The 26,997-nt window shown below is 40.2% G+C and overlaps 1 protein-coding gene across 3 annotated transcripts in view; it reads right to left on the reverse strand.

The window, feature by feature from the left end:
* The window catches only part of LOC135324913 (dymeclin), a 218,362-nt gene that overhangs the window by 133,085 nt on the left and 58,280 nt on the right, over nt 1-26,997 (reverse strand). For all 3 annotated transcript variants that reach the window (XM_064501988.1, XM_064501989.1, XM_064501990.1), the window contains exon 9: nt 1,389-1,571. In XM_064501988.1, the coding sequence (XP_064358058.1) occupies nt 1,389-1,571 (183 nt within the window). The remainder of the gene's footprint in view (nt 1-1,388; nt 1,572-26,997) is intronic.

Below are 26,997 nucleotides of genomic sequence, written 5' to 3' on the forward strand. Positions count from 1 at the left end.
ACTATCTTGAATTTTATTAGTTCTGTCTCCATTAAATTATATAAATTACTCTTAAAAAGCCACTTTTCCTATTATATTCATATACCATAGATCATTATGACTGTAACCAGTCTCTCTTTTTCATACCATTCTCTTTTTTCCAGACTCTCAGCATGTTCACAGGAATCAAATTTCAGCTCAGCTGTATGAATATTGCAAGTGGAAACAAGTTTCTACCTGTTCAATAAGTGATTCTATAAACATACACATTTAGGGAAAATACAGGTTTGCAAGCTATTTTGACAAGAGGAGGCTTTTAAAATTTCATAGCAATTCATGAATAATAGTTTTTAATGAAACGCATTATTAGTTATCAACAACATTAGCCAAAGTTACCTAAAATAAGTTATTCACACAAGTTATCAGTTGGTTAAAAAAAACGTAGAAAGAATTTGATCTCAATTGCCTGTAAACAGTTTCTGACAGATCAAAGGGCCATGTTAGGCTCAGCCCTGATCAATACTTACAGTTTAAGGAATATAAAAACTAGATGCACTCCAAACAAAGTGAAAAACACAATCATATTTACGTGATTGCACAGGTTATCATGTAGCAGCGGAGCCACATGCATACTGTTAACCTGCACAAAGCCAAAAAAAGGTAAAAGCCAATGGCTAAAACTCAAAGAGGTATAACTATATGGATATGTGCAGACAAAAACAAGCACAAGCCGCCTGCACGCTCAGCTGTCCAGGCGCAAGCCGAGTCAGGCTGAGCTGTGTTAGTGCGTTACTGCGTTCCAGCTAAGGACCTCCGTAGCAGAGCTTTATAATTCAGTGCAATATTGCACTTGTGGTTACATGACATACGGACTTGTACTGGCCTTTCCGAAAACAAGATAATGCGAAAGAGTCTGAAGCTTTCCATGTAGACATATCCCATGAAAGTGTTTACAATAACCAAATTCTCCTCACATTTCCAACATGAGAAAGTCCACATCAGTTACACCAACTCAGCTGATATGACAATTCAATTGCTTATCTTAACTCTAACTTGGTGTCCGCTAACCAGAATTTCCCCAAGTCCTATCCAGGGGATCTCTGCATACTTTTTGGATAACTGACTTATTGCCATACTACCCATTTTCATTTATATTTTATGAAATTATGAAGCTGTCTAAAGTTTATCAATCCAGAAGGCAGGCATCTTGTTCTCCCTTCACCCCTTTGAGTAAGTTCCAGCAGCTGAGGAGCTCCAACTCAAAATTCCCAGAATGAAGTACTATTACCACCCCTCCATGGGCTTACTGCAGAGAAAACAAGTTTTAGAAAGAGAATATCTAAACAGCCACAACAATACAGTGCCTCAATTTGACCAGTTCATGCTTAAAAGCAACAACAGATACAAACCTTGCGTGTTCTTGAAGGACATAATAGCTTGTCTGTAGGGGTTCGGTGTATCTGCAGCATCGGTCAGGTTGGCCAAGACGAGCAGAAGCAGGAGACTCTGATTAGCTAGAGGGGAGCACTGTTCCAGCTGCGGTGTTGCTTTGCTCCCCACTCCCCCTAACGTGAAGACTGTCCACAGGCCAGCTAGAGAGAAAAAGGCAAAAAAGGACAATACTCTTAGGAAATATCATGAATGTTCATGTTTTAATGAACAAAGCTCCATCAGAGATAACGATGCCATCTGACACGCAAGTACGTAGGAAAGGGAAAAACAGCTCAACCCTGCACACCGAGATGACAAGCCTGGCTACCCGATTTCACAAACCGGAAATTTCAGGAGTAACAGTAGTGAGCAGAGAGAGAGGGGAATTGAGAGATTATTGAAAATTCAAGAAAATTAGTAAGAAGATATGAAAAGGAAATAAGGGAGGTGAAACAAAGCATATGTTTGAAGGGGAGAAGCTTAAAGCCAACAAGACAGATGACAAACTAGTCAAAGGATTCATGAAGAGACCCTGGTAACGCTAATGCACTAAGACAGGAAAAGGAGCTTGCACATTGCCTTTTTAATAAAACAAGCTTGGTCCATCTTGTACCATTTTTCTTACCTATTCTAAGTTGTATAACCTCATTATATTTTAGGCAGAGCACAGTAACAAATACGAATCCTGCTTAAACTTGAACAGCCAGATTTAGAGTCCTGCAGAGAACATCACTGCCCATTATTTGTGGGTAGACAGCATAATACCAAATAACAAACTTCTAGGGGAGGGGGGAACAGGATTAACAGCAATTTAAATTCAAGCTTTATGCTATTATTAAGGCTGGCCTGTTGTTTTTACATTCATACAGAAGATGAAGTAACTTGAAGCAGCACAATATTTCTGTTGAGAGTACTTAACGCTGCTCTGAAACTCTGTGTTAATAGATTGCATATAGGATATAAAGGTATGGAAATACAAACTGTTTGCAATAACTTGGACTTAAACATCTAGTTAAAAAGAAATAAAAGCTTGAGAACACAAATCACTAGTGATACTGCCAGAAGCCAGTCAGCCTGATTGACTCCGCTTGGAAAAGTGACAGTTTTTGTTTTCTCACAACTGCCTCTAAAATACTTCTATAACAAAAGAGAAAAACTACATTCATTTTACATCCACAAAAATTTAAGTAGAAAAATGTAAAGCACCACAAAGAGCTAGTTATTCCACACCAACTCTTTGTTATTTGCTCACTAACTACACTGAGATGGCATGCTAGAATATATCTACCCCCTTTATTTAGGTGCCTATATGGGATGTGTATACAACTCCTGAAGACTGCTTGCTAAAACTGTAATTATAATCCTACTTAAGCTGTGGTGGTTGGGTCCAAAATGCAAGCTGAGTAATTTGAAAAATTTAATACATACAGCATTAAAAAATTAACTCCAACAGTATAATACTGCATTTGAAATTCCTGTTGCTAATTAGAGCCCTGTTAGCGAAGCAAGCTGACTAGCTACATGCCCCATCATAGGGTAACCGGGCAAGGGGATGGGGAGCAGGCAGCGGTGGAGGACATGAAGGCTCCCTAGAGTCCTCTCCAGCGGACCCGTAAATCCTCCTTTCCTTGCCACCACTCACGACGCTGTATCACACTGGGGAAAAGATGAAGAGGAGCACCAGAACCGGAGCGGATTCAGCGTTACTGGGGAGAAAGCGTAAGGGGCAGGGGAAGACTAAAACTTATCCCCATGGCTGCGGTGGGACATGACAACCTCAGTGTCACTGGGGCTCTATCCTTACCTTGGCTCCTGCTGCATGCCCAGGTTCGAGGCAGCCCTTCCCTGGGCTACATCCACCCTCAAAGGCTTTGCACTTTATACTTTCTGAGTAAATCCTGGAATTTTATGGCAGAGCCTGGCCATTTCATCAAGGGAACAGAGCTTTAATACATCAGCAAAGCTTTAAACTATACAGAGTAAAGATAGGAAAATCTCAACATTAAAAGGCCCCTAAAAATTCTTGTACTCTCGGCCCTACCAAACTTCAAACCAGCCAAATGGTATTTTCCTTCCAACATAATTATAGAGTCAGATTTTGTAACACACTAACAGGTCCCCGGTCAATGCGGTGGCAAGGCAGTTATTGCCACGTCAAAGGCAAGGGAAACCCTGCCCTTCGGGGTTAAGCAGCTTGCAGGAGTTTTCGTAATGAAGAGCACTACAATTAACTTCCTAGCAAAAGTTTCATTTTACATTACCAGTCCTTTCTGGCCATGGTTTTGATCCGTTCTCCACTTATCAGATCAATGAGGCAGAGTAAAAATGCCGACAGTGAAGTTCACTTTTAAACTCGCACAAGTTATCCAGATACGTAACATGCAAAGAAATTCTAAAAAAAGTGAAACAACCCTACCTTTTTTATCATCGCTTTTTAAATGAACTCAAATTTAGCACCTTTCTCTTAACGGAAAAGCTCAGTGCAGTTCTCAGCTATGCCAGCGTTTTTAATTTCCCACCATCCCAGCCTGCTGGGGTTGGCATTTGACATTACTACACCTTTCCTCCATATTTGGGAAAAGATGGATATAGCCAAAGTCCTGGCTAATGAATTTTCCACCACGGAGAAGGAGGTAATTATGTCCAAGAGGAACCCAGACATCGATACATGACTCACGTAACCTCTCGAAGCTCTGTCTCTCCCAGCAAGCTTGTTTTTCCAGAAAAGCAATCCCATGCCAATAGGTTCACAACAATCATTCTACTTCCAAAATTCAATTTTGAATTGGGTGCTAAATATCAGATGGTTCTCCCGGCATTTCTCAAGTTAAGAGACATTTCTAGGGGAAATAGTGCTTCTGATCATGAACAACGGACTGAAGCATCAAACAGGCAGCCAGCTTGGCAGGACAGAGATGCAAAGAGTCAAGGTTTGTAGCTATCTTCCATGTGGTCTCGATATTTGAGCTATCACATGGTTGCACTGTCTTTGTTTTACATTTCTGCAATTTTCAAAGTTATTAAAAATAGCATTTGAAATTAAAAATATTTAATTATTAATAATTATTAATTAAAATATTAAGTTTATTAGCAAGTGAAATGTAAAAATAAAGCTCTGCTGCAATAAGTCCTTAGGAACTCTCCTCACCATATTCTTTTCAAACAGATATTTACATTTAACAGAAAACATATTAAGAACATACACAGAGACGCAAAAAGTGCTCCAAATCACTCTTCCAATTCTGCTTCACTACAACATTCTAAGCAAAAAGAATAAAAGGAAGAAACCACCTTTTTTAATACTTGTTTAAGCCAATACACAGCCACAAGTAGCCATAATTGTACTGGTATTGTGTATCATCGTTGAAAGCATGGAATAAGATTCTCTTGGATGCTTCTACATTCATGCATATGTATATACACACACATATAGTGCTCAGATTTCTCTCATGTTTAAATTTCACTCTTAAGTTTCATTTACCCTCATTCTCTTGTCATTTTAGTGAACATCCCAAGGGAAATGCAAATTGCAAAAGTTTCCTTAAAGCTTTCTATATCTCTAGGAAGTGGTAAGGATGAGCTACATTTCCCAAACAGCCGTGGCTCTCTCCATTCCCGTGTTTCAGATGCTATTAAGGTTTTCGCTGAAGTGCTTGCCACTGCCTCAGCAATCCAACAAGATCAGCCCTTTGGGGGCTTTTCACAGCTCCCGAAATCCCAGTGTTATCATTTCAATTGCTGCCTTCACACATCACTGATAAGTGCAACCACACAAACCAAAGCAACATTTCCGTGCAGTTCCTACTGTAAGAAATGGAAAGCTCATTTTAAAAGCAAACTACTTCTGCTGCAGTGCAGATTTGCAGGTCTTTTATAAGACAGCTGGAAATAGTGTTTGCAGCCATGAAAACAAACACAGGATTTTAATTTAGTCTGACAGCCTGTGGAACAACGCTTAATGAGTGAAATGAAAACTACGACAATCGCCAAAAAAGGACTTTCTTTCACTAGTCTGCTATTTAATATGAACAGAATGCTACAGAAATCCCAAAGGAATCATCTGATCTCCGTTATGCACTAACAAGAAGATATGGATGAGGTTCGTGCTTGTGCCTACCTGGGGAACAGTTCAAACACACTTATTTATACTTTCACATGATTAAACAATTTTAACAGCTTGATTTCAAAGAAGTTTGAAACTGAAAGACAGGTAAAAGGAGAACAGAGGCTGTTTTTAAAATTTACCCAGTATAAAGCATTTCTGTTTATAGCCAATCTACCATCTAGCACTGCGGACCCCATAATTTTAGAAGTTAGTATATCAGTGAACCCTCAGCTCTACTACATTTTTGAATTTGTGTGTGATTTTTATTAAACCAGTTGTAATTTCTCCACAGGATGTACCTTATTCGCTTTGCACCCTTCAGCAGATGTGCCTGCGAGATCAGCCCTCCAAGCCTTCTTCCTGGCAGCGCAATGGATTAGCACCAGTTTCCTCTGCGTTACTTACTGCAAAGCATCTAACTGGGAAAAGGTGGTTTTTTCTATAGCTGTTGCAAAAATGCAGTCATATTCCAACACCTACCATGATGGTTCAGATTCATAAACAAACTTCATGAAGTCTTCCCTTGAACTGTCGATCCTTCATTAAGTTTTAGCACAAGCATTACATTTGAATTAATGCTGGCACGACCTTTTTGCAGGCGCTCATTTCTCTAATCGCTGGAGCCAGGTAACACAGCAGATCTGTTTCTCATTCCCCTACACACACATAACCCAAATCCTATCATATATCATTATCATCCTGGCACTGAATTTTATTGCTTTGGAAATTATTTTGCTCAGTGCCAGCTTTAAGCCATAAAGACTTCCCTAGAGAGATCCCAGGAGCAGCCTGGCATGCTCCGGATTAACATGGCAGCCCCAGGCTACTCCTGAGATGGAAAAGAAAGAAAGAAGAGTTTTGGTAGAGATGAAGCTTAAAAAAAAAAAATGCTGTTGATCTCTTACAGTCATTTGAAATAGCAATCCTCCTCCCTTGCTGCAAAATGGAAAGAACAAAAAATGTAAGTAGACAAGGCTTAGGCTTGAGCAGCAGGTTAAAAAAATATTTTTTTAAAAAAGTCAGTCAGACAAAAACTCAACAACAAAACCAGCAAACAAACAGAACAGAACTAACCTATATTTCAGCCTATATTTCTACTCAAATCAGGTTCTAGCTCCATACCTTGTTTTCCCAATTTATAAAGTTTTGAGCATACTGAAGACTGTTTAATGTCCTAAGCATATTTAAGATAGCAGTAAACATGGATTCGGAAGAACTAAAGCAAAAGTGATTCTTTACAGCATCTAGCTGATACTGTCGCGGTGCTCTTCCACCAAAACCAGCAAATAACATATTATTCAAAAACATTACAATTAGTATTTTATTGTTATTATGCACAAGCAGCAGCTCTGGGAACTTGAGATTTTATTTATTTAATGCTTATTGTATGTGTCACATTTCTTCAGTCAGTTCAGTGGTTCTCACATTGTGGTCTGATGAACACTTTCTGGTGGCCCATGGAGAGCTGGCAGTTCATGCTGTGCTGGCTCTTGGCCTTGTTTCCAGCTGCTACATTGTGTTAGAAGAAAGCTAAAAATACATAAATACTTTCCTACTATTACTTTTCCATGTAAGCAATTTCTCGAGTTGCTACAGGGATGCTACGTGATAATGAATGGGAGAGGAAAAAGTGGTCCATGCAATCACAAATGAAATGGGAGAGGCAGGATCAGCGAGGCAACTCCTGCATCGAGATGTCGCTCACATATTTCAAGTCAAAGCCTTTTTGTACTTTATAAGCACTTCCTTAAGCTTCTCGGGTCTTTATTTAAGAAACTTAGAACTGCTACTTGTGAGAAGCACCAGGTATATTTGCTTAGATGACTACAAGAACAGCAACTACACTAAATTTAGAAAAGGCCCACTGCAAAGTTTTGAAAGATTCAGAAAGAAACCAGCAAAGCTGAAATATCGGAAACACGGAGTAATTTTTTTTTTACGCTTAATGAATTTGTATGTTAAGTATTCCAACAGCCCGCTATATCCAACTCACCAGGGGCATTAACACTTTGATATACACACAAACCACAGCGATGAATTCCACCACAGAAATACGGAAGCCAATGGCAACACAATAAAAGTGCAGACCGAAAAGAGGTATCTATTTGCATGGTGGATTTTTAGGTAGGGAAGTTAAGAGTATAAACACCTTAAAGCCATTACTTACTTAAGGCTAAAAATGACTGCCCTAAATACTGCAATATAACTTTTTTCTGACGTCAGCTGATGCAAGGTTTTGTAAATAATAGATTTTTGAAACCTAACATTGTATCTGACACGGCAATACAAATGACAGTAGCAAAAGTTGTGTGTTTTCAGCAGTATTTTTCATGCTCTCCGCTGTCTGGCATTAGACAAACAGAATTAACCAAAGCGAGCTTGCAACACAGGAGGAAAGGCATTTTAAAACTAACTATGAATGAATAGTTTCTAGGCGACACACAGTCTGGCAAAATAAATTCGCATTTCAAAAACCAGTAGACTAGTTTTTTTTTTACGCCATCAGCAGACTACAAGAAGAATTCACATGCGGGAGATGCTTAATTTTTAAAAAGAGCATGCAGCGCTGCAAGTGCGTTGAGACAGCCATGCTCTACGTACGGTTTCGGGTGCAGGAACTGCGGAAGCGTGCCGGTCACGATAAATGCATGCTCAGTTGAAATAACACAGCAATCTAGGCTTACAATCCCGGCAAGCTACCACTTAGTCCGAGGTGCAAAGCGCTACGCAAGGCCAAAGTCACATGCCTTGCCGCTTTTCAAATAGGAAATTCCCGTGGCTTTTATTGCAGGTGGCATGAAATTGCTAAACACTACAAAAACGTGCCCCTGTTCCTATGAAAAGATTAAAAAGAGGCTGCATTTTTAAGAGATGCATTCTAGAAGACGTGCTTTTTTAAAAACAAGTTATTTCCTTCTCATTAAATCAGTATAACAGAACCATTAAGACCGGCTCATTCAAATACATAACTGCTGACAGAGCTGGGGGGTTATTTGTTAGAGGTTTTTCGCACCTGATAGCGCAGTTCTGAAGATGACAAGTACCTCCTTCCTCTTGCCAAGGAAAGTGGAAGGTCTCAATGTCTGTTAAGCCAAGCTTTGAAAGGCAAACTGTGCCGCCTGCCCTGCTCCTGATCACAGCAGTCCCGAGGAAAGCCCAGTTTTTGCGTGCATGTCTGCATATGGGTGTTGCTTTTCTTTCTTTCTTTCTTTTTTTTTTTTTTTAATGCATCCCAGCCACCGGATCTGGCGCTTACTTTGCAACTGGAAGGCTCCCTCTCTGCAGCAATCCCTGCAGCTAGCACAGTTAACCTGACTGCACGGACGACCTGCCAGAGAATCCTGCACAACTGCCTTTTGCAATCTCCAAATAAACCATATTGAAAGCGGCATTACCAAGAAATACAAACGTGTCAGAGGAGGCCGAGGCCGTGATGTCATTAACACATTTGGGAAGCAGTTTTTCAGGAAATGAATCATGGAAGCAAATGAAATGCAAAGACATATTAGGTAACCATGTTCATCCCCTACCCAGGCAAAAGTGTTCCCTCCAGTACATTTTGTTATTCTACCCAGCCCAATTTTAAGGGACTAGTAATGGAGCTTGGACCACATCCTTTGGGAAAAGTGTTCCATAACCTAATAAACCTCAACGTTAAGATTTTTTTCCTAATATTCAGCCTAAATTTTTACTTTGTTCAAGTGCATCCATTTATTCCTATAAGTGGTTCTCTCCATGTAATACCATAAAACATTTCTTCCCAGGTTGGCGTTTACACCCTTTAAATAAAAGGTGCAGTCATCAGTCTCCTCTGTTGCCTAGCCAAATTATACACACAGATTTTTCTTCCATTTCTTTGAAAGTCTTTTCCACTTTGCTTCCTGCAATTAATCCCAACACTTTGCATGACCTCTTAAACAACATGGCAGTGAAAAAAAAGTTACAAATACTAAACTGTGTAGATAAACAAGCATCTTTCTCACTTGCCCAAGAATAGCACTTACTTCAATTTATCTATTTAGCCTATTTTTGGCACCAGATCTCCAGAGGTCCCTTATTGTGGCATCTAAAACAAGACTGACTTTGTGATGACAAACTTTATCTCTGCTTGCAGCTGAACTGCAAGCTAAGAGAAGGCCACCTTCTCCCAGGGATTGGGAGCTCAGTTACAGAGGTACGTTCCCATCAAAGCTTTTGACGCTATGGGCATATCAGGCCTTAAAAGGCTGACTTCATCTAAAAAACTCTAAGGAAATGTTTATAAACTAAGTCAACACCTTTAAATTGTCCCAGCAAAGTGTGTATGTAACGTATTAATGTTTTCAGATGTGCTCTTCTTCTCTTATCAACACCCTGAGGCATGAGATAGCTTTGTTAGCTGGAAATACCTGGATACGCTTTTGATATCTGGGCCACAAACCTGAGTAGTAGACATACTTGGGGATGGACTCACAGAAGAATTAAGAGAATTACACACCAAATTCCTGAAAAAGCTACAAAGTTGCCAAATAAAGCTGAAAACGCTAATAAACCATTAATTCCCTTCAACCAATATATCCAAAAGAGCTACAGAAGGAGAACCACTTGAAGGAGAACGGAAATCTTCACCTACTTTTGTTAGCTCCACTGAACTAGGAGCTTAACATCTTTCGAGTCCTATCTGCTCTTCAGCCGTGACGGCATGAAGCACCCAGGGCAGAGAGCTGGGACGTTGCAGCCGCTGCTCACGGCACTGCCCACCCGCTCGGCCCCGTGGCTGAAACCACCTATTTCGATCCCTCTGGAGATAAGCTGTGATTTCTGGGATGGAATAATATTTCTGCTACGTATCTGAAGACCATCTAGCATAAAAAAAAATGCCATAAATGTGACCGCAATACAAAAAAAAAAAACACATTTCACAGGATTATATAAGAAAACCATACCACAGCTTTATGACTATTTGAAACCTGGGAAGTTAAATGCAAGCTGGAAAAGGAGGAAGAGCAAAGAGGCAAACACATGAGAAATGTGGGAAACTGCAACCGACTCAGTGTTGGATTCAATTTTACAACAACTGTCTGACTCAATCAGCTATCAGCCATGGAACAGCAAACCTCAAGCCAACAAGAAAGCCACATCGCGAGAAATTTAAGGTTTTTTTCTTTTTTAAATGGAAATTCCTCTGGCTTTTGCCCAGGGTACTGTCCTGGTACTGCGCTGTTGCAGCGGTTTGGACGGAGGGGGAAGGAGCACTGTGAAAGTATGTAATTGCACTGACAAATCAGTAATATTTTTCGTCAACATAATCGGACAAAATTGGGCACAGGAACTAACAGGGAAATATGCTCAAAAGTTATCCTGGCGAAACGAGAGCAACATTTATTCGCAGTATTGGTTTTGACAATAAAATGATCGTGCTACTCCACTGAAGAAGAATAACGCCAAGACCAAACCTATGCCTCAGAAAACTGGACTAAGAGTGTGGAAAAAGTTTTAAAAGTTAAGCAGAAAGGAAAAAATATTTTTTCAGAGCATAATCTCATAGGAGGAGTCAGGCTGGAAGGGACCTCAGGAGATCCCCAGCCCACCTGCCTGCTCCAAGCAGGGGCAGCTGTGGGGTCGCACCAGGCTGCTCAGGGCTTTACCCAGTCGGGTCTTGAAAACCTCCAAGGATGCAGACTGCACAACCTCCCCGGGCAACTGCTCCACTGCCAGACTGTCCTCATGGTCCCTAAACAAACATATAATTAGGTAGGATATATCCATAAGATGCAGAATCTGTTTGAAAAGAAATTCTAGAATTTATAAAATGACAAAAAATCCCCCCTTCCAATCTTACATGTGCGTTTACAAAGGAATTAAATTTTTGGAAAGAAAAATTGGACATAGTGACATTTATGCTTATTATATTACATAATAGTTAAGACTGATTCATGATGAACTTACGGTGTAATCGATCAAGGTGAATTTATGATACCGGCACAGCCAAAAGCAGCTTGAGCATTTTGACAAAGATGGTAGTCAAATTAAAGTGCAATTTTTTTCTTAGAAAAAAATCCACAGCATGGCTGCATCCACTTACACTACTCTATACAATAACGCCTATGCAGCCATGTCAAAAGACAACAGAAAAGCAACGTATTAGCAGTAGTCAATATTGTATGTTTGGAAAGGACATAACGTTAAGGCAATATTTTGAATTTAACAGAAGTCCAGAAAATGAAAAGCAGGAAGTCTTTCAAGGGTCTGATATTCAAAGCCGCTCCATACACCAGATATGGCTATTTTCTGGAGTGACCGTCCCATTTGTGCCCTACAGGAGAGGACAGACCATAGCGCATGCACCACAAGAACAACTGGAGCCGCTGACTGCCAGACATTTCTGGAAGTCTGACTGCTATTTATTGGAGAGTTGCAGCCAGAAGTATTAAAATAGCTCCCAGCATATTGCAGAATAGTCTGGATTTATCCTGATAACCTTGTCCTCAAATTATTTTTGGTATAATGTGCACTCACAGAATTGCAAGTATTTGATTTGAATGCACACATTTATGCACACCTTGATTAACCTCCCTTGCAGAGGCAGAAGGGATGCCTTTTAAAGGTCACCCAAGAGAGGTTTGATTGATTCTACGACATGGAGCATGAATCCACATGCTCCATAGCAAAAAGGCCAAATATTACATTTAGGTTTTAGGTTTTTTGTTTTCTTTTATATATACACATACATATATATAATTACATACATATATACACACAGGTATGTAAAATATTTATATAATTATGTTAAATATATGTTTTTATATATGTTAAAAAGCAGAATTGTGAAGTATTTCTATTTATAAATACACACTTCTAATATATGCATAAGTGCAATTTTTTAAAGGATTGATTTTGGAGAAGTATGTCTAAGAACAGAAGTTACCATAAAAGATTTCTGAAAAATGGAAAAGGCAGAAGCTGCCATCGAATCCAGTGAGTGCAAAGTACTCTTTGTAAACCACTAGCCCTAAGAAATGTTACTGAAATGAGCAGTGAGGACAGCATGCAACACTTCCCATTCTGTTCCTACCGCAAAGCTCACCTTTTCCTACCATGAACCAAAAGATACGTAAGAGCAGCTCCTCTGGTAAGCAAAACAAACATTCACAATTTTAGGGAACTGCAAAAGTTAAGGCTACCCATGATGTACTTAAGTGCCACTCTCTCGTTTATGCATATGGTACAAATACTTAATCACAGGTATCCACAATTTTTACACCCTAGACTATCCTACCATGCATGTAAGCACTCAAATTTTCCTTTTTACTGTCAATCTTAGTCACACATGCCTTATTTCCTGGATACCAGTATTATTTATAAATAGTGCTAATCCTAGTATCAGATGCTAATTATTGCTTTTGAAGCAGTACCTTCAGAAGAACTTCATCCCTGCGTACAGGGGAAAGGGGGGAGCAGAAATTCAGAGGACAAAGCGATCTGTAATTTTACTGGACAGATTAAGGCACCTAACAACTGATTTGAGAGACAAGGGAGAAGGCAGTTTTGCAAGACTCAGGTGCCTAAAGCGAGATCATTTCCATCTTCCTGCTGCTGTATTTCATTGACTGTACACAGACATGCACAGGAGGAGGCAAAAACCATACAGTTATGATGGAATACGTGAGGTGAGGAGTGAGTTCACTGACTGAACCACAAGTGGACTGCTCAGCAGACCTGCTAGACCTGGCTCTGGGGGGATGCATGTCTCCTCCAGTTCTCCATTCTGCAATACCCTCACTTGCTCTTATCCCTGCCACTCTCTCATTGAATTATACCTCTGCATCTCAGCACCTTTTCCAACCTCTCTACCTTTATGCCCTTAAACACCTGCTTGCTCCCTTCCCAAGACTGTTGCACATAAGCCAGACAAAGATAGGAAACTCCTGGCTCTTGTCCCAAGCAGAAGTAGAAAGTAGAGCAGCACTGCAAAGTCAGCACCGACCTATCGCCCTGCCAGGCCTGAATTTCGCTACTCCAAACTTGTGCTGCGAAGTGCATGAGCACTGCTACCTGCGACACTCCCAACCACCTTCAGGCCAGCATGTAAAAGCAACTAGACAAGACTCCAGATAGCACGCACACTGCTGGCAAGCTCGGTCCTAAACCATTTGGGAGCGCTCTGGCTGCCACGTAACCGCCCGCCCTTATTTCTATAATGTCTTGCTCCAAGCTCCTGGGACCTGCCCCCTCTCCCCAGTGCACAGACACTACGGGCATGCCTGTTTTTTAAAATCCACCCCAGCCTGTCCCTATTTTTGCTCTACGCCAGAACATCTTGTAACGCAATGAAGTAACTTCCTCCTCCACGCGACCTGCGGTACCGAGGAGGAGAGTCTCCCTCGTGTTAATCCTGCTGCTTCAACGTGGCCTCGGCCACGGGACACAGCATCCCGAGCAGTCGCTCCGTGCAACGCGCTTCGTGAAAACTCAATGCGCGGACGATTTCGCTCCAGGTTTTTCTGCTTAACGTATGCGAACGGCAAATAGCAAAACCTTGCAACGTAGCCAAATTTAGTAATTGTTAACCGGGATTGTGAATGGCACATCCTTGTCCACGGTTTCATCCCTCGGCTCCCCTCCGGCAAATCTCAAGAGCTTGTTCCAAGGCATGAAGGCTCTAAAATTCCCCAATAAAACAGATGTAAGAATTCAGCTTTGGTAAAATAACATTTTTCCCTAACCTCATTCTCAGGAACAGTACTGCTTTTAATTAAAGAAGTTCCAGGAAAAAAAAAAAAAAAAAAAAAAATCAGCCCAAGGAAGATACTCAGCTTGAAAAGTTTCATTATAACACAACCGAAGTTTGAAAAAATTATGAGCAAATGAAAATTGGATTTCACTGCAGAAAGTGCTACGTAGCCTTATCTACATGCATCAATACCAGCTCCAACCACAGGAAAACTTTATTAAAAGGGTATTTTTAATAAAAACCTCCAGCTCTGGAGACTGAAGGCCTATCCCTAGAACAAGCGTACCAAAGGCAGACCATGGCGATGTTTCTCACAATCTCGACCAGCAGAGAACACCCCTTAAACCGAAAGAATTTGCTCTCCCCGCTCCCTCTGAAAAGTGGCACACAAATTACTGACCACGGTGATGAGCTGTTTTATGTTAGCACCTGCCCTTTGGCTTGCGTCTCTGAACTGAAAATCAACTCCAGAGGCATCGGCTAGTAACAAGGTTTTTGTCACCAGACACCGTGGCGGGATGCGAACCAGCAGAACGGAGCCACGACACATGTTACCCTATTTCAAATCCTCTGGTGCATCTCCTGCCGGTTACGTTGCTCCTCTTTGGGGGAGATGGCTGCTGGGGAGGGAACGGCGTTGGGAAAGGTTTGGATGTATCAGATTTGCTGGCTACAAAAATACAACGCTACAGGGGGAATAAGATGGCTGACTTTAAGCATTACTAACTCTGCACATATATATACAAGTGTTTTTTTAATAAAGAGTTTTTTTCCAAACAAAAATTAATGCTTAGCATTAAACTTATACAGAAACGTGCCAGCATTCATCAACTTCAGTAAGAAAGTCTAAAAAGAGATAAAACGTATTAAGAAAAATTTGTTTCTGAACAGTGATTTGCCAATTCTTAATAATTCGTTGTATGGCATTAATTACAGAAAGGTTTGCATTTGTCCCAATACAAGAAACTACATTTCAAGGTGTTTTATTTTGGTTTTAGTATCTATATATTTTGTTCCAAAATGTTTCATCTTCCCCTCAGTTCCCCAGAGTTTTGACCCCAGGGTAAGGGACTCCTTTAGGTTTTCCTGTTAATAAGGCGGCGCTTGGAGAAACGCGGGCTGTTAACTTATCACAATTGCCATTCTGCATGCGACTACACGGGCTTTAAAAATACTGATTTGAGCAGCATTACTGTCCTGGCGGGTGACATGCTACACACGGGCTCCAGAGCTACTACGCTCACATTTCAGAAGTTAAGGGCTGCAAATATTCGCTTAGTTCTCTCTTCTGCCAGAAGCATTCGGCAAACCTACATAATCAAGCCAACTCCTACGTTACGTACTAGCTCTGCAGGCCTTCGATACCTACAGCCATCACTTCTGCAGAGCATTCATTTTTAAGGCTACCTGCTTTTGATAACTCATTCGGAATATTTTAGTGGGTTTTGTGAAAATGTTTCTTCTGTCCCCAACACTCGATATTTACACAACTATTGGTTTAAATTAAATCTATGCAACATAACAAGCTGGTACGGTTGCCAAGCTGTTTGGTACATCCCTTCTTGAGCAGCTGATATGCCAGAGGGCTGTGCTGCCATTCAGAGGGACCTCAACAGGCTGGAGAGATGGGCAGGGAGGAACCTCATGAAGTTCAACATAGACAAGTGCAGGGTCCTGCACCTAGGGAGGAATAACCCCAGGCACCAGGACAGTTGGGGGCTGACCTGCTGGAAAGCAGCTCTGCAGAGAAGGACCTGGGAGTCCCGGTGGACAACAAGTTGGCCATAAGCCAGCAACGCGTCCTTGTGGCACATTGGTATCCTGGGTTGCATCAGGCAGAGCATCACCAGGAGGATGAGGGAGGTGATCCTCCTCCTCTGCTCAGCCCTGGGGAGGCCACATCTGGAGCACTATGTCCAGTTGTGGGCTCCCCAGTCAAAGAGGGACATGGAGCTACTGGAGAGAGTCCAGCGGAGGGCTACTAAGATGATTTGGGGACTGGAACCTCTCTCATATGAGGAAAGGCTGAGAGACCTGGGCCTGTTTAGCCTGGAAAAGAGAAGACTGAGAGGTGATCTTACCAATGTATACAAATATCTAAAGGGAGGGTGTCAAGAGGATGGGGCCAGACTCTTCTCAGTGGTGCCCAGCGACAGGACAAGAGGCAACAGGCACAAACTGAAACACAGGCAGTTCCATCTGAATATGAGGAAAAACTGTCTTTCCTGTGAGGGTGACAGAGCACTGGCACAGGCTGCCCAGAGAGGTTGTGGAGTCTCCTTCTCTGGAGATATTCAAAGCCCACCTGGATGCGATCCTGTGCAACCTGCTCTAGGCAACCCTGCTTGAGCAGGGGGGTTGGACCAGATGATCTCCAGAGGTCCCCTCCAACCTCAAACCTTCTGTGATTCTGTCTCACAAGCTACATCCAGCTTCAGCACAGAGAACTGACAGGGTGAGCTAAGACAGCAAGATCTTGTGACCGACCCCTGTACCTCACCGGCACCACAGAGACTAGACCAAGGCTCCAGGAGCTGAGCCTTGGCAGGACGACATCCTGACTGCCTGGACACCCATCCAAAACCTTCACGCTCTCCTTTCATCCGCTCTCCTGCCTGGCTGGACTCTTACCTCCTATAACCACGGTTATTGAGGTTGGTTGATTATACAGTCGCTTTTAACACACTGTTGCAGGCTCCATGAACTTAAATACCCATCTACTGAAATATTCAATGGTATTTGTATCTACCAAAATTATAGTTGATCTGATTGCATTTTACCTTAATTACCTTATTACAGGGGTTCTTCAAGACTACTGACAGTACACTCCCTCGGAAGGGAAAAACTGATATTGATTGCATATGTCTGAAACTCCACTTAACAAAACAAAAAACTGCTATTAGCAAGATTAGACAGAGACATGCATATGTTGTGTGTTATATATATATATATATATATATATATATATATATATATATATATATATATCTTACAAAATCATGTGAAACTATTTTAGCTAAGCAGGACTCTTACACAAGTTATCACGTGCAAAGAGCACTATATTTTATTAACCTTGAAGCAAGGCCTAGAAATTTAATCATGAGGATAGAGATCGGGAGAGCGAAATTTTATTCCTCGTTCTAATGTCTATTCATTGTATAATTTTAGTCAAGCAGCAAGCATTTTATTTCTTTTATTTCCTCATCTGTAAAAATGAGAAATTTTGACTTAATAAGAGTGTTTACTTATATATATATATATCCATATCCATCCTTGGACTGAATGTGCTCTGTTTGGTCTTGTTAAATCACTTGACTATACCCATTAATCATCCTCTCTGAGAGCCGAGCTTAGCAAGGTACTTAAGCACAAGAACAATTTCCCTGGCTTTACCAGAACAACTCTCATAACTAAAGCTTCCCACTGAGGCAGCGAGTGATATAATATTTCCAGAAACAATCCTTAGGTGTATAGAGTAATTCCTGAATTTGGACCAAAGAAAAGTATCAGCTAGTAGGCAGCTACCCAGCTTCCTGACTATTTCAGGAAATGAAAACAGAACATCAGACTAGTAGAAGTCAGGTATGAGACTGACTGTGCTGCAGCTACAGTGAGAAATTCAGTGTCAAGATAACCACCTAAGAAATCTCCAACTCACTAAAGTGAGTCAGAATGGGTTATTTAGGGATGAAAACTTTCTATGATAGGATTCTGAGACAACTCCTAGGAAAATGGAACAAAAACTAAGGAAAGACGGATCATACGTTGACAGACAGTCTGAGAGCTCCAACTGCGGAAAGAAGCAGTTCCATGAATTTAAAATATTGAGGTTCAATTCAGAAGTCAATGAACTAAGTCAATAACCCTGAAGCCAAGATTGGAATTAGGCAAGTAACTTCTTCCAGCACCATTAAAATTTTTATGTTTGTATTACATACATTTTACATTTTTGTATATTTATATTTTATATTAAATTTATAAGTAATTTACACAATCTATATATGTGTGCGTATATACCGTAAGCATTAGACACAGTAAGTATGAAACAACTGTCAACTGCTAAGATGCCTAGACACATCTCCTAATCTTAACAGAATTATTTTGAGCTACATTTTCCTTCCAGCCAAGACCAAACTCTACTAAAAGCTCCCATGATACTGCTTTTCTTTGTCTTTCAGACTAGGAAAACCTTTGCTCAAGGTCATGATTTAATTTGCTTCCTAACAAACAAGAACTCTAACTTCCCACATACACACCTATTTACACAAGTATTCCTAAAGTCAATTAACTATAAAATGTGGAGAGGATTATTCCCGTTCGGAAGTATCTTGTCAAAATGGATTTTTTTTTTAATACTTCGCAAGTTCATCATTGACATTGTGCATTCCCAAAAGATTAAGAAATATGTAAGAAAATAGTCTGAGCTTACAAATTGCATGTAGATGGCAGTAAGACAGTTTAAAGTCACTGTATTAAGGGCTCAAAGTAGATGTATACCAGCTATTAGAGGTCTCTGAAAGAGCAAAGTATCATCATTCAACTGCAGAAGAAAGAGATTACTAAAAAGATGCTTAAGTCTTTTCCAAATCAGGAAGAAAAAAGGTATATAAACTTTGGCAAGTTAAATGCTACACCATAACAAGGCGGGCCAAAAAATAACTTAGGAACAGCTTGCTAGAGATATAAAAATTAACAGTAGAAGCTTTTTTGAACAATCTTAAATAGACAGCTCCTCAGAGAGGCCAAAAGATGCCTGAGGTGTTAATGTAGCACTCAGAAAAGATCAGGCTACAGCAGGAGAGCTAAATGAAGTATTTCCATCATTAGCAAGAAGCTTCAGGCACTTTTCACACAGCAGGCTGAGGGGACAGTTCCACATCACCACTAATGACTGGCTGTTAGGGTCATTTTCCAACACACTGTAGCTACGTGATCACCAGATCTGATGCAGAAGAAGTGGAAGGAGTAGCTGGTACAGTGTCCCTGCTCAGGCCTCTTTCGATGACAGTCCACCTTGAATTAGATAAGGCTCAGTCCTCAAATGACATTTTAGTAGAAAATTGGGGAAAAAATGCAGAAGAGCCACAAATCATCAAGACCAGAGTGCTCACCTGGTAGCGCTAAAGTAAACTACTACAAAATCCTCCAACCGAATCAGTCTGCTACTACAGAATTGTAAGCTGGTAACTGCAACATCAGTTTGTAAAGGGCTTCTTTGGATGCAGGACGCTACATCTCTGTGCCTTCACTGTAGGCAATGCATAAGGACAGCCGCACTCCTGTTCATACAGTCCCACACGCTGCTGGCCTTCTTGGCTGTCAGGGCACACAGCTGGCTCCTGCTCAGCTTGCCGTCTACTGAGACCCCCAGGGCCATTTCAGCACAGCTGCCCCCAGCCAGGCAGTCCCACCCCTGCCATTACAAGCAGCACTTCCAGCCCAGGGGCAGCACTTGGCATTGGTCCCTGATGACCTTCACGAGCTTCCTGTCAACCCTGTCCACTAGCCAGCCTAGGCCCCGCTGAACGATGGCCCTGGCCTCCAGCATATCCCCTGCTCCCCTAGAGCTTGGGGTCACCCACAAATGCAACGAAGGTGCACTGTCTCCTCCTCCAGGTCACCCACAAAGATATTGAACAGGACAGGTCCCAGTGCAGATCCCTGAGGGGCTCCACTTGTAACCAGCATCCAAGTGGTGTAGGAACCATTAACCACCACTCTTTGAGCCTGATGATCCACACAGGTTTTCACCCATCTAATTAGTCCACCCATCTAGACCATAACATCCCATTCAAAGATGCTATGGGAGACTGTTGTCGAAAGCCTCACTACAGCCAAGGTAGACAGCTTCCACCACTCTTCCCTTCCACAGACCTTATCATTTGAAAAGGCAATCAGGTTGGTCAAGCACACTTTACTTTTGATCCACCTGTTAGACCGCTTTAACTAAACTAGCCCCATTCATACAGCTAGCCAGCACTGCTGCAACAGCACACCAGACAAAGATTCATACCTATATACCTTGGTTGTTGAGACACACGGCATCTTTAGATGGTCCCACCAGACTTAATAGCCACATTAAGTTCTGACTCTAAGCATTTGTCTGTATATGAACTGTAGAGTTTTGACTGTATAAATAAAGCAATGCCCATCACTATTTTTTGTTCATATTCCAGGCCTAGGTATCCCCATCATCAAGGTAATTAGGGCTACAGAGCTGTGCTTCTCTTGACCGAGTTTCTGCATTTATGAAAGGTATAAGCAGCTATAGAAGGCACATGCCTCCACGGTACGAAACGCCCAAAGTAGCTACTGCAATAGCAAGCCTTAGTCCTAACAGAAATGCCTAAAATCAGGGCAAAGTTGTGCAGACATGCCTTACATACTCGAGCAGAGTCTATGGACCTCATCAGCTAGTTTTTAACCACCATTAGGTGCAAGGCCAGAAGGAAAAAAGCACCACACTGTAGTGTTTAACTAATACTCTTTAACCAAACACAGCATTTCTGTCTTAAAGGAAGATGTGAATTAAAGGACTCTAAAATTTGTCCTGAATGTATTTTAAAGAGACATGTACACTATATCAACTATTATCTCCCAAGCTTATATTACCTCCCACACTTCTCACACAGACATAAGAGTTTGATGATAAGACGCCCACATGCATGCATGATTATAATTTATGGATAGTGGACCACATCAATTCTAGTTAAAAGCATTTGGCATTCTCACAGATTATAAAAATCCCTTCCTACGCCTGAGAAAGGATACAATGACGATTTCCATAACGGACACCACACTTCAGAAGGAATTATGTCTAGCATGACACCCACGCTATCAGAGAGAACTAAGAATTTTAATTTATACAGTCATTATTTCTTTTCAAAGTCTGCCTCCTAAGGAGGATAAAGTGACAGCAAAAATGTCAGTTCTACACAACAAAGGAATTAATTTGTACATAAGGTGCAATAATTACAAGTATTTCAGGTTTCCATCTTTAGTAGTTGCCTTGTGCTTGTTTAAAGTACATGCCAAGCCACAGAGAAAATTTAATCTAAAATTAATTAACTGTAGGGTTCCAAATATATGCTGCAGCAGACAGTTCACATGCTCTATGAATTGAGTACTGCAATTTGCAAATATGGCAGCTCTTGACATATTGATAAGATGCTGAAAGCAACTTAAAATATCAGAGGAAGACATGAGTTAAAGAGACTGATGTTGTAAAAAGAGAAGGGGGAGGGAAGACGGTACAGGAATAGAAAGGGAAAAAAGATGCTATCAAAAAGACAGAAAGAAAAAGGCTGCAACAGTGTTTGAAAATAAGTTATTTTGTACTACACTAACTGCAAAAGTACACAAGATTTTTTGCTCTTCTTCCAGTGAAAATACTATGAAGCCAAATGATAAACATTTTCTATTTGGCAAGAACAAAAATTCCCAAAGTAGCTACAAAATATGTGACACTGCATTAACCTGACTAGGCATGCTACATCAGACTACATTTAAAGCAGATTTTAAGCAACTGATCTAGAAATTACTGATTAGATTTTATTCTCTATATATTGTTCAAAATAAATTTACTTAAATTATCATTTTTAAAAGACTTTTAGAAGTAGACAGGATGTACCACAGCAACAGGAAAAACAGTGGAGAAGGAGACAAGAGGCTTACAGTCTGCTGCTTTTTTTTTTTTGTTCATATCACTTGATGTACTTTTTAAGTAAACTTACACAGTCCCAAGAGAGCCTCTATTAAACATATTTTCAATTCATGAAACAGCATTAGCATAAATGACAAATGTGCTCACACTAGCCATACAACAGTTTTCCCTGCATTTGTTCATTTTAATGCTGCAAATTAAATCACACAGTTGCATCAACTGCTGTCACCAGGACTTTCTTTTCTGACTGCTCCAGAAACTAAAAATGTCTGTTTGGGAAACAGAACAACTTTTGCAAAGCTTCAGAGTGGCTTAGAGCTCCAGGTAGGGAGAGTAAATAGATCTCAAAAAGGGAAAAAACATATATGTCTTCACTAATAAGTAACTGTAACCAATAGAGCAACTGTAACAGAAGAACGTTGTAGTGAGCGAAGGCACTGCAATTTAAAGTTTACAGAAAAAATGAAAAGGATGTTGGATGAGAATAGGCACAAAGCTAATAAGCACATTTTACATCTATGCTAAGACTGTTTCAGGACAACTTTCTTAATTGCAAAAATGTAAAATGGTGCACTTCCAATTGCATAAAGCCCATTCATAATAAACAGTTGTGTAACCTAGCTGACATGTAATTCCTGTCCAAGAATCACTGTTACAAATTCAAAGGCCCTTTATTTTCTGTTTTATCTCCCAGACTGCTCTGACCTAGAAGCAACAAACCAGATAGTGAGTGAAGACTATATTTTACAGCAAATGTACAACTTAACCCTCTAATAGAAACGAAAGCACCAACAATATTCAACCTGAAAACCAGAAGGGAGAAAGTCATGGAGCAAGAAGTGCTTCCAACTAGCTGGTTGCCTTCATCTCACATTATTAGGAATTTTTTTAGATTGCAGGTGACAGCATTCATTGCAAGCAGCAGTTTCACTTAAGTCCCTTCAGCTGTTTGAAATGTGTGTTTGGAAACATCTCCTTCTGCTGTAATCTTATATTTGTTTCCACACTGGAACATACAGCTTCCAAACAAATCCTCTGGATAAAGAAAATAAATGTGTTTTTAGCAGCATGCTTTAGATTTATAACAACTACTTTTTCTCCAAGGAGATATTTTCCAGCCTAAAGGAATCTTTATTATCTAGTACAGGTGTTATTTTCAGTTAGATACACGCAGTTGGACAAACCACTTTTTGCAATTTGCACCCAGTAGCCTCTAGGCTCAGAAGCATGATGCCAAACTGCACTGAACAGAGCTGTCTGACATATTCTAGGTGCTGGCCTTGATTACCAGCTCCCCCAAGATTAATAAACACTTTACTAATATATCCTACCAAGTACCCTTTAAGAATTTTGTTGTTAATCTCATTACATTTTGAAAATTGCTTTTTCTAGACTTTTTAAATAGCAATTATGATAATTCAGACCTTTAAAAATTCTAAAAGAAAAGAATAGTTTCTTGTACAGGTAACTTGTTATGCATGTCACCATATTATCCTTAATTTTGCACTACAGAAACCCAAAAGAGTTCCAAACATTTTAGTACAAGAATAGGATAATTATGTCCTCTGTTTAGTAAAACTGTTTTCTTTAGACATAGCTTGTTACATTTTCCATATTTCTCTATATGAAACAGCAATTAACATGAAAGAACCAAGTGACTCCAGAGACACAAGTTCTTCGCAGTGTTATTTAATTATCTAGATATCAAGTGGTTTAAAATGTCACAGCTTAATATGAAACATATATATTGAGGTTGAGACAAATGTTTATAATGGATGTGGAGGAGGATCAGGAGAGGAAGAAAAGTTTGGGAGAAACACATTTGGGAGAAAAATACTTCCGTCCCAGGCATTTCGATCAAGTGAGAAAACAAATGTTTCTCAAACATTGTATCAAAATCCTCCATAAATATAAGAACTGCAACTCTGGATAGAAACATCCACATTTAATCATACAGTAACTAAAGGCAGTCATCTATCAACTACAAAAATCAACTACATCTTACTTGGTCAGAATTTGCACTGTTGTGTGGCAGAGTGATGGCTTCAGGGCACAGAACTACACCGAACCTGTTGATCCGCTATAGTTACAATTGCGCAGCATTTCTACTTCTTCAAAGAGAGGCTCAAATAGGTCTGAATCTTCTTCCAGCAGCTGCATCAATTTGGCTTTGTTTCTCATTTGCAAGGAAGTCAACTCAGTTATGTTTGAAGGAGTAAGAACGTAAAGATATAAGATGCTACTTGGTCTGTCTGTCTGTTTTCTTTTGTAAATTAACTTTAAAGGCTCCTAATAAATACCTTAGGCATAAGAGCTTGGGAATTTTAAGTTAATACTTTATACCAACACTGCCTGCACTATCATTTGGTTGGTTTTTGAAAATAGACTTTTTGAAACACAGCTTGACACAATTTAGTGGCTTAATATTACTCCTTCTAGATACCTTCAGAACTCCCGCCTGAAACAAGTAAAGTATCATTTAGAAAATAAATGTGTACAGTGAAATTAGCACTCAGGCCTGGGCATCTAAACTCTAATTATCTAGAAAAACAATGAAGCAATAATCTAAAAAGGCTTAAGGAATATATTTTAAAAAGCTGTATTTTTAAATGACATCTTAAACTCTTCCATCTGAAACGTCATGTACAGGCTAAGGACTGAAAGTGGCTGGAGACATTTTATCCCAACATTCCTACCTGACATCAAGGTGCTTCGTGTATGCTGTACCACAAGGTCTACAGTTGGAAAACTACATCATCTTCCCTCTTCAAATGCTTAAATATTGCGACTTTAAAGATCTTCTGATCACTTTCGACATAATTAATGTTTTAAAAAAAAGTACTTGACCAGATCACTACAAATTACAGAGCATGCTCAAGAAGCGTCTCTTTTGTGCTCAACTTTTTTCCTACAAGGACTCAGTACCTCTACCAAAGCCAAAAAAAAAAAAAAAAAAAAAAAAAAAAAAGACAAAAGTTCCCCCTGAGGTTAACAGGACACTGCATGAGCCCACAGTGTCTCCCTGCATAACTGCACCCCAGCATCAGGGCCCTACTCTGTTTTAAAGCCATAAACTTTTACCCCGTGCCCCATGGAGCACATGGAAGGGATGTATCCCACACCTTGGAATTTGCCATTGTCATCTATGATTAATGACAATTTTCAGGGTCTGTTCTCTTCAGAGTAAGAGCTGTATAGCTGCTGATATGTTAACACAAAAACTTCAAAAGCAAAGTATTTAGAGAGTAATGTAAGACCAGCTTATACAGCTGGAAGAGAGACAAGCCCTCAGGCATGCATCCCCAATTAAAATTCTGTTTTAAGAAATGACATGTTCTTTTGCCAGTCCAAAATAAAAGTTTGTAAGCCTGATAACTGTAATACAAGATTTTCCTTGAGAATACAGAGGAAAATATAACTAAGATGGCTCTCGACAGATGATTCACTTCTCAAATATTGTATTGGCTAATCCGCCTCTCCATTTTTTTTTCAAATTCACTTCACAAAGCAGTGTATTCGGGGAGATAGCACATGACTTGTAGAGTAAGAACCAGTTGTGAGAGAGCCATTTCTTGTCTGCATAGTCCTGGTTCATTTAAGCCTTAACTCAAGTCTGCTGAACAGTTTGTTCTAAATGGTTAAAGGAATTTATAAGCCACCCACCCTCTTCCCAAGTGTTCAGACCTAGCGTACAACAAGACATCACTGGGTTTCTAATGTTCAAATTTCTCTACTGTAAAGCTACGCCTTGCCTATTGGCAACACACTCTAGAATGGCAAAGACTAAAGCGAACGCAGTTTCCCACTCCTTAATTCTCTAAAAGGAAGAGAAAAAGAAAACAAAAATCCCAAAGAAAGTCAAAAGCAAAACCCCCTAAAAGGCATGCCTGTTACCCCTCCTCCTAATGTCCTTCAGCCATAGCCCTAGCTGTGAGCATCCACCAGGGCATCTCACTTCTCTAGATGACACCTGGTACAGTTAGAAATCCCACAAGACAGTGACTAGATGGTCCCATGGTGGAAGGAAAAAAGATCTGCTCCAAACTGCCCTCTTGACAACCCTGGGCATCCCATTACCATCACCATGTGTTCTGGTAATATGGTTTCTGATTAATGTCTACATATTTTAGGTATACCCTTCACAAGGTATGAAGTGCAAAATAAATCTGGGAAGCTAACCTTAAATACCTTCTGAAGCCATATTTAATAAGTGCCAGCTGAAGCGGATTTAAGAAAGTCTACTGATATAAGCTCTGCCATCCCCAAGCAACCTAAAGACTTGTACATAGGTTTTAAATAGGTGTCCAGGGGCTATCAAAGTCTTGTAATAACAACTGTTTTAGACAAAACTAACAAATTTATGTTCATGGCAGAAATAAGTGGACTTAAACTGGTTTTGAAAGTTAATAACTGCAGTATAAAACTATCTCACTTACTGGATTAGCTAGCTAATGTCGTTTTTTGTGAACTAAGACCACTGGGAAAGTAAACATTTTCATTTCATTCAGATTGAGACTATGTCTAGATATTTACCATTTACAAATTCTCATCAGGCTGAACAAAACTCCAGAATATTAACAGGAATGAGGAGAAATTTAGTCTTTCAGCAATTATTAGAAATTACTCCAGAGTTCAGCTCATTCTGAGATTCTTCACTTAGAAGGAAAACCTTGGCTTGTTCCTGACCACAATTCACTTACAAAATCTAGTTTCTGAATTTATTACCTATGCTATTCAGAAGAAAAGTGACAAGGTCTCAACTCTGTCATTATTAATATCCATAACAGGAAGACAAGGTTTGCATCTCTGCCAAGAAAAAAGTCTGTCCATTGAACTTCAGCGGTTCCATGACAGCAGTCCACCGCAAGCCTCACAAAATGCTCCAAAATCAGTGGGAAAGAGGGCAATGCTTGGCACAAGGGAAGAAGTAACATCCAGAGACCTATCTAGGAAGTCCAAACATGAAAGTTTTGTTTAAAATAACACAGAACAAAAACAACGTGCAAGAACTTGTTGGACCAAAATCCTCGGCATTTTGCATGAACAAGCCCTTAATGAAACTCCAACAAAGGATGTTTGTTTTTCAGTAACAGAGCTTCAAGATTA

The sequence above is a fragment of the Dromaius novaehollandiae genome, chromosome Z, assembly GCF_036370855.1.
Source record: "Dromaius novaehollandiae isolate bDroNov1 chromosome Z, bDroNov1.hap1, whole genome shotgun sequence".
Lineage (NCBI taxonomy): Eukaryota > Metazoa > Chordata > Aves > Casuariiformes > Dromaiidae > Dromaius > Dromaius novaehollandiae.